The sequence below is a fragment of the Physella acuta genome, unplaced genomic scaffold (genome assembly GCF_028476545.2).
Source record: "Physella acuta isolate Inbredline_101_S28 unplaced genomic scaffold, ASM2847654v3 ptg001058l, whole genome shotgun sequence".
Lineage (NCBI taxonomy): Eukaryota > Metazoa > Mollusca > Gastropoda > Physidae > Physella > Physella acuta.
The window spans coordinates 508705-517378 of NW_026732575.1; the positions used below are offsets into that span (position 1 = coordinate 508705).

General features: G+C 34.2%; 1 protein-coding gene across 1 annotated transcript; it reads left to right on the forward strand.

Moving 5' to 3' along the window:
• The first annotated feature begins 1096 nt into the window (after positions 1-1096).
• LOC131955194 (angiopoietin-related protein 7-like) lies at positions 1097-7098 on the forward strand. Its single transcript, XM_059319214.1, has 5 exons — positions 1097-1367; positions 2588-3519; positions 3852-3965; positions 5866-5985; positions 6730-7098. Exons 1-5 carry the CDS (start codon positions 1313-1315, stop codon positions 7096-7098), a joined length of 1590 nt encoding a protein of 529 aa, XP_059175197.1. The 5' UTR covers positions 1097-1312.
• The last annotated feature ends 1576 nt before the right edge of the window (positions 7099-8674 follow it).

Below are 8674 nucleotides of genomic sequence, written 5' to 3' on the forward strand. Positions count from 1 at the left end.
GTTTGTCACATGTATTTTACAGCCGGCCAGCTTGGGGCTAAAACTTAGTACAGAGGTCTGTGTGTGAGGAAGTGTGACCACGCCGCCCTGAAGACCAGTCGCCCCTTCCAGGCTACGTTAAATTGTATCATTATTCCTATGCCAATAATTAATGTATTAATAAAAGTTAAAGGATTGTGAAACTGAGTTAATTACTCAATCATAATTTTAACCCTTTTCACTGAGCCAAATATCGGCAATCATTAATAAACGCAATATTACTATTAAGGGACCTCTTGTCCAACGAGACAAACCCTAGACTAAACAGGTCATTCTGTAGCTGCGGCTATATTTATTTATGTGCGGTATGACTCGCTAGAGCATATTTGCCACACTCCGCGTAGGAAAGCCACGAAGAAGAGAAAATATTTTGGTTGCATCCCCTTTCATGCATCAATGTTGCGTTGAGTCACGTGGACAATCTAGACACTAGAGAATAACTTGGTTGGGGGAGGGTGGAGAGGATAGGAAGGTATGTAGCTGGCTGGTAAACAAGATGGCGGTACTTTATAGAATGGCACGCAGTTTTTATGAGATAAACAAAAAATTATCCATATCATATGGAAAGGATGTTTTTAAAATAAATCCCAAGATTTAAAATAGTCAGCAAGCCCATGCTGAGATGTGCTTAAAATAGAATGTCTATCCCAGTCAGTTATTTTTATCAACTATGTAAACAGGTTTGAAGAATACACGATGATAACCTGTACATTTAAACCCCACATTCCATAAAAATTGTTTCCCTGTGTTCATGCGATCGATGTGAATATCTGTTTTCAACTTTACCTGCTCTATTTTCGTCTGAATTAATATCTGTTTTTTCGGTTTACATGCTCATTTTTTTGCGACCGTTAATTTCGTCATCACATTCATCACTTTTTATCTAGTCTAGAGTATTTTCGTCGCATCATTTTCTCATGGAAATTCTAACTCAATTTAGAAGCAGATTTTTTTTTTGTGTGTAGCCGAAAAGTTTTGGCAAAGAAGTCAAAGAAATAAAAAACGTCACTTGAGTAGATAAACGTAGGAAAGTGCACTAGAACTTGGCACATTGCTGTCTTAATAATTTGGAAAAGAAATCTCAATTTAGAAAATCAATTTGATTTACCCTCTCTTAACGTCAGTTAGATAAAAATGCAAAAAGGATACCTGGATATTCCTATTTAAACCAGCCCGCATTTCTGTTTCGTTAGTTGAGATTCACGTCGATAGAGTAAAGTTTTGTGTTTTGGTGACTTCTTAATTTTTTAATCAATAAAACATCACTGTCACAATGATATTCCCTGTGGTGTACATGTTCCTCTCAATAAATATTATTTCAAGTACAGGTAAGACTTTTTATCTGATATAATTGTAAGATTTTCAAATGATTTAATCTATTAGTAAAATTGTTTAATTATAATCAATTTTTTAGTTATTGGTTTTAATTTCCCAATAATTTCAAAAAAGTTCGTGTCGGAAAAAGTTATTAGAACTAAAACGCAATTTAAAAAATAATGTGTTTATTTCATATAAGCTGTACCGAAAAAAGTGTTTTTGTTTAAACGTAGTTTTAAAGAAAATTGTCATAATAAAAACAATCTACTTACGTAAAACCAGTGACAAATGATTTTCATGAATTTCTTTTCGCGTGTTGAATATTTTACGTTTTCAAATGACAAAATACAAATTATTTGGCACATATAATCGGATCAAACCACTACATAATCTTCCCAGATATTAATAACCCACCTGATACCAATATCCGTTTTAGATACCAATAACCCTTTCATATACCAATAACCCTTTCAGATACCAATAATCCTTTCTCGATACCAATAAACTTTGCAACCGTTACTTCAAATAATTTAAGCTACGTAAGAGGCATAAAGCTTCACTAGACTCAAGGTTCTTGTGCCTCTAACTGTTCCCTGTAAAAGCCCTATTTAATCCTGTCTCTCATTTCCTGATCCTGATATTTCTGGTCAACTTTTTGCTCTTTGGGTTCAATATGAGAATCTTTCGACTGAGATCGGATGCTGGATCCATATAAAAATCTATAGGCTGATGATAGATGTTATACTCCTTAAAGTGCTTACAGTATATCCCACTTTTAAAAATCTGTTTAATTTAAACAGCTTGGTGGTCAAACCGCCCGTCCAGATCTTAATTTAAGGAGGTAAATGGCATTCCAACTATCTACTTCTGTTCTACAATCGTGCATTTAGGAATTTTGTACATGTCCGTGTGCTTCTGGCAATAGATCTTCCGGTCAAAGCTCTAAAAATATGTTTAGCTTTATCATAGTGTTTGAAATTCTTCCATTCATGATAGCCATAATTCAATGATAAAAAGCTTATCTAGTCTAGCCATCAGCAAGACATAGACTGCATTCCACTTTAATTTATTTTCTTCAATTCTTATTTACCAGTCATCGAATTATATTATTTTTGTAGCAGCGGCAAGCGATGGCAAGAAATATATTTCAGCTAAGACGGCCTTTAAGCAAATTCAAATTATTTTAAGTAATTGACTCTAAGAAATGGGCACGTGTTTTGTTTATTTCCAGGTCTAAAGATTGACATGAACAGAGAATATTTTTACCATGGCAGGGATTTATTTTGTGCACAACTCCAGTGTACAGAAAACATAAGAGAAGACACTCAGATATCAGCTCTTGTCAACATGTCAGTCTATAGGATCAGTGAACCCGAGGGGCAGATTTTGGTGGCGTCTTTTTCAGAATCAGATTCAAAGCTTCAAGATTATAAAATGACTGGAACAAGAGTAGATGGGAAAATATCGAAAACATTTTCAGAATTGGAAGTTTTTTTAGCAAATAGTTCAGACTGCAATGATGGCATTTTCCTATGTGAAATACATTATGTAAATACAACAGGATCTATTGATAGAATTGAGAAACATACGGAGAGTTTTCCAAGAAAATCAAGTGCCACATTTCTAATGATGAATTTGAAAGCTAAAACTTCTAACTATGTTAAATCTGTTGACACCATGGCTGATTTTCTCAAATCTTTTGAAGACCCAGGCAGACTGAAAGGTGCAGACATGACAATGTCATTACAGATGTCACATTTTGGTGGCGATAAGTTCAGCACAGATAAAAGTTTTGGTCAAACAGATGCAGATTTAAGTAACAGTTATAAACAGATCAGTTCTTCTACACTCGAGGACATGATGGGTGATAGGATAAGGAATTTAACTCTTGATGTGAACAAAACATTACAGATGATGAGTTTGAAGACAGAGTTAAATAAAAATAGTTTGGCTAATTTAAACGAATCAATGCAAACAATGTTAGCCAACACCCAGAACCAAACAGAACAAATTATTATAAGATTCAATGAGCTGGAAACGAAAATAGAGAAAACTATCACACAAGAGAATATCAATACAACATTAAATTTGGTAGCCGGTCTCAACAAAACTCTACAAGAATTGCAAGACCAGTACAACCGCGAAGCATTGTTTACAAAACAGGTAAATTATTCTTCAGGAAAGTTTACGTTATATTTTGTTCTTGTGTTGATCTTGCATTTTAGGTTAAACCATTTTGTCAATTGAAAGAAGCAAGAGTACTACTGTACGAACTGAGCTTTCAGTTAACACACTTAAACGTTTTCAATAGAAAAAAAATCAATAAATTAAATTATTCCCATTGAAAAATGCACAGGTTTCGTATATACTATTATTAAGCTTTATACTTCTAGGCCGGATGCTTTACGTATTTTTAATTATTTTTTTTACCAATTGAAAAGTGTACATTTATTTGCCAACATATTAAAACAAAATATTAATGTCTCTATATCCAGTGTGTTAGGAACGAAAAATTAAGTCTACCAGAACAAATGATAGTCCAACTAAATGAAAACAAACTTGCCTTGTGTGATACCAAAACAGACGGTGGTGGGTGGATTGTTATACAGGTAATGAAAGCTTTTATCATTTTATAATCCATGTCAACTATTAGCTCCTAAAAGGGTAGAAGAAAAATTTTAAGCTGATTTTATACTGCAGTTTTTAATTATAAACAGTCTAAGTTATGAAATTTAATGGCTAAAAACATTTACATACTGATTTATGTGTTTCCTACCTTGATTGTTGAATTACTTGTAAAACTTTTACCATTAAGATACAGTGACCGGCAAATACCACTTTCCAGCTTTTCCAAGTAAACTCTTTATAATTTATACTACATTTGTGAGTCGATAAACGTTACCAAATATAAAAGGACCCAGGGAAAGATTGTTTAACCGTAAAAAAAGTTAGTGACTTATCAATTATTACCGATGAGTTTTTGATTGCTTGTTTCATAACAAGTCTTAATACTGCAATTTTCATAAAGTTAAGGCAACTAAACCTACAAAACGATGTAAAAAAAAGTACAACACGACGACTGCTAATGATTTGTAATCCACTATTATTGAAATTGTTCTGAAAACACGACCAAAAGTACACCAAATAAACTTGCATCTTTTGCAAACTACACTGTAAAGCAGTGGTTCTTAACCTTTTCGCGGTACCGAACACTACCAGTTTTTTACTTTACCGAACCCTTCTAAAAAATGTTATCGGCCACATTGACAAAAGCTGATCGTATAAACAGTCTTAGTTATGAAATGACTCCCATTAGCCAGACAGGCCTCAGTGTAGCAAACTCCGACACATGGTGGTAATAGCAAGTCGTTTAGTGTCGGTTTGATCGCTACACGTCGGTCGCTTCTCCGTCGGCTCTCACCGGGCTTTCCTTCCCCAGCCAGCAGACGCAGGACGTCGTTCCATCGTGTGGTACCCAGCTTGATCGTGGGGGGCGTTCGGCCAGATCAAAAGCCTCTAGCTGCAGTTAGCTACTATTAGCCATTCCGCACCCTTAGGGGGGTCATAAGCTCAGTCAGACTAATGGCACACTTCCGAAGCCACTAGAAGGCCGCAGCTTAAAGTCAAAATATCTGGTTAGGGTTTGGTTCCCGGCAGTCTTGCACCTCACCTTCCCCACGCTATAATGTAGGGGAATTGGGAGTCCGACATACCAGGCTCTTCGCAACCCTTCTAAAAAATGTGATCGGCCACATTGACAAAAGCTGATCGTGAATGAGTCGGGTGTGTGCCTTGACCTCTACCGAAGCTCTGGGACTTACACAACCTCATAGGTTCGATCGAACCCAGGTTAAAAATAGCTGCTTTAAACTCTTTTGATTTTTTTCTATTCGTTTAGGTTTCCTAAGGAACATGGGCTTAGGCCACATTTCTTCATTTCACTTGATTTTTATGAAGATAAAACCCTAATAATCCCAGCCCTCCCAATCTATATTTCAAACGATTTCCTCCATGAACAATAGTTTGTACCTCATTTTACCTAAATATACTATTTGTTCGGGTGCGTCATCTAAATCCATAATATGATCACTCATGATACGTTAAGTAAGTTTTCTGCTAAAACACGTAAACAACTGTTTTTTTTTAGTTATTAGATTATTCTTGAGTATAGACATTTATTAGATTGGCTTATAAAGCAAGTGTTTCCGTTATTTTAAAATTGCTTTCATTGTATATACTTTCATATTTCTGTAATATTTTAGTATGTCGTATAATTCTTTTTGTCTCATCTAACTACACAATTGTGTTTCACTTTATATTTTTCTAGTATCTGCCATTATTTGCTATTTCCTTTTGACAAAGCTGTCAATACTTACGAATTGGTAAAACTATGCAATAGTGGGGATAAATAGAAAGATATGTCTATTTTAAAATTTTAAAGTTCAGGTTGCAATTTTCAAACAATCTTAGATTAATATAACACATTTTCGTGTTTTAATATTGTTTCAGAGACGTGTAAAAGGTGACGTAGATTTCATTAGAAACTGGAGCGACTACAAAAATGGTTTTGGATCTTTGAATGGAGATTATTGGCTGGGAAATGACTGGATCTCAAACCTAACACAAAACGTACTTTTAAATTTCAGTTTTAACTTAATTAAAGTATGTCTTCTACAAATAGCATTCTACAAATATAACAAATAAAAAGTAGTGTTAAATAACAGTTATACGTATTACATTCTTTTATTAATAACTGTTGTCGTAATGTCTTCTCTTCATTGCCAAATATGACACTTTCTCGGCCTGGCTTTCACACCTATCACCCAGCTTTCACTAAGTTGTATAATTGACCAAAAGCTGAGATATTACACAAGGGAATGGCTAGTAGTGCCATTTAAAAGAGTATTAATGCAAAAATTCACAATTTACTATACTAAAACAGTACCTAACCTGTGAAGTAAATTTAACTATTCATCTGTAGAGGCCAACAGTTCGGATAAATAGAGTTTATCAGATTATGTGTCATACAGCATATAAACAAACAGCGTGAACAGTTCTATGATTAACTACTATTACTTTTGCTATTGACACATTACTTGAATTATTAAGAAGTTTAATGTTTTGTAACAGATCATAAAATAATATATGATAATGTTGAATATTAAAGATGTAAAAATATCTGATTACCGATGGTCGAAAAAAAGAAATACTTAACATTAAAAGCCGAAAACCGGTTGTGATATTGTTATAGATAGACACAACTATAAATAGATACAACTGTTTATTAACTATACTAAATGATTTACAGTGGTAATCACTTTAATAAGCTTTATGCCGAACTTAATTATACATTTATAAATTATATATTTACAGGGCTACAGTGAACTGAGGTTTGACATGAAATATAAAGGTACATCCTACTACATGGTGTACAGTAATGTGACGGTGGGAAGTGAAGCAGAAATGTATAGGATAAAGTTTACGTTCAAGTCTGGCAACGCTACAGACAACTTTACTTGGCACAACGGAATGGCTTTTTCTACTGTAGATAAAGACAATGATGGATATTCTGGAAACTGTGCTGAAAATTTAAAGAGCGGCTGGTGGTATAACGCATGTCATTATGTGAACGTAAACGGTGTATGGGCGAGTAAAACTCCTGGTAAAGGCATTAACTGGAAAAGTATAACAGACAACACAGACTCTCTGGAACAAGTTGTGATCAAACTTCGACGGCCGTGATCATAAAAAAAAAAATAACAGGAAAACAGAACCGTGTATAAACACAGACTGGAGCATAATAAATTAAAAAACTATTTCGACGACTTTTTAAACACTGCTTTACATTGTGTAGATATAACTTTTTTTCAAAAAAACTATTGCTTAGTGTTTAGGTTGAAATTAAACAAACAACAAAGCTGCTTTCCCTTAATTAATGACGCTCTATCGACTGCTAACTGAAATTCTCTTTTTACTAGATGTTTGTTTCTTTACAGATAGGCTGGGTATCGAATCAATGCATGTTTGATAAAATTGTAAATAAATTTCGAAATGTTAATATAACTACAGTTGTTCTACTTTTGTTTGTAAACTGTTTTGTTGTACCAGTTTTAAGTAAATATTAAGGAAATGGGAGAGAACATTTCTGATATTTTCCACACTTATTGCAAATACTGTCAAGACCAATAGTAATAAAGATAATATTTGATTGTTCATTAGAAAAAAATTAAATAATTGTTGTTTAATTAAATAGTTGTTAATTTTAAAATAAAAATTTCCTTTATAGTAACAAACAGGACCGAAATAATCAAAAAGAGGATAAATTATTTATAACTGAGGATCCCAAACGTTTTGGTATGGCGATCCTCCGTGCTAAAAACAATATGAACAGTGACGCCGATACAATTAAAATAAAATATTTCTTATTACCTCACACATCCGTATGAACTGAGCTGTTAAGAAATAAGGCTACAGAAATACATAAGCTTGTGCCAAATTCTCGTGTTTATCGAGAAAACATGCAGGCGAAATGTTCGTAGAATATGCTGCCATATGTTAATGTAATATAAAATTACTAAATTCTGAAGGATTTTGAGAAATTTGAAATAGACAAAAATACCTCTCCCAGACATCGGAAATCATTTAATAATTAAGCTAAGTATAAAATATGTACTATTATAATTACTACACAACATTAACAAGAAAACTTGCACTCTACTATCACATGGTTCGGCAATATACAAACTCGTGTAAATAGTTACACATCGACCGTATAATTTGCTATATAAAGTGCAGGTAAACTTGGATAGGGAATGGAGAAAAAAACTCTATCCATTTCTGAATTTTTGGAGTAGGCCTGTAAGAGAATTGTAGGTTCTTAAGAAGGGAGATAAACCTACTCATTTACAGTTCACCGATCTGACAGGTAGTAAACTAGTGTTGTGATCTAGCGCAGGGGTCTCCAAACTTTTCAGTCCGAGGGCCGCATTAACTATCGAATTTCAGTTCGGGGGCCAGTTTTTTCCAGGCATGTCTTTGATTTTTCTGGGCAAAGTTCCATCAGCTATCACCAACAAACGATTTTTCCTTGGACAAAAAGATCTCCGCGGGCCGGATGAGAGGACTTCGAGGGCCGCATCCGGCCCGCGGGCCGTAGTTTGGAGACCCCTGATCTAGCGGAACGAAAGGTTCTCCTGGTGTAATTATTAAAAATTGTTCTCACGACTAAAATCGATGTTTTGTGAGAATTTGTTTTAGTGTTGTTTTTTGTCAGCAATCGTTGGATAGAGCTCTTGAACAGTTAAAAATACTTGGATAA

What these genes read in the sequence shown, in the direction of transcription:
- LOC131955194 (XM_059319214.1), top strand. Translation starts at nt 1,313, where the DNA reads ATGATATTCCCTGTGGTGTACATGTTCCTCTCAATAAATATTATTTCA. An exon ending in AAATATTATTTCAAGTACAG is followed by an intron (nt 1,368 to 2,587) that starts GTAAGACTTTTT and finishes GTTTATTTCCAG; the next exon opens with GTCTAAAGATTGACATGAAC. An exon ending in GTGGGTGGATTGTTATACAG is followed by an intron (nt 3,966 to 5,865) that starts GTAATGAAAGCT and finishes ATATTGTTTCAG; the next exon opens with AGACGTGTAAAAGGTGACGT.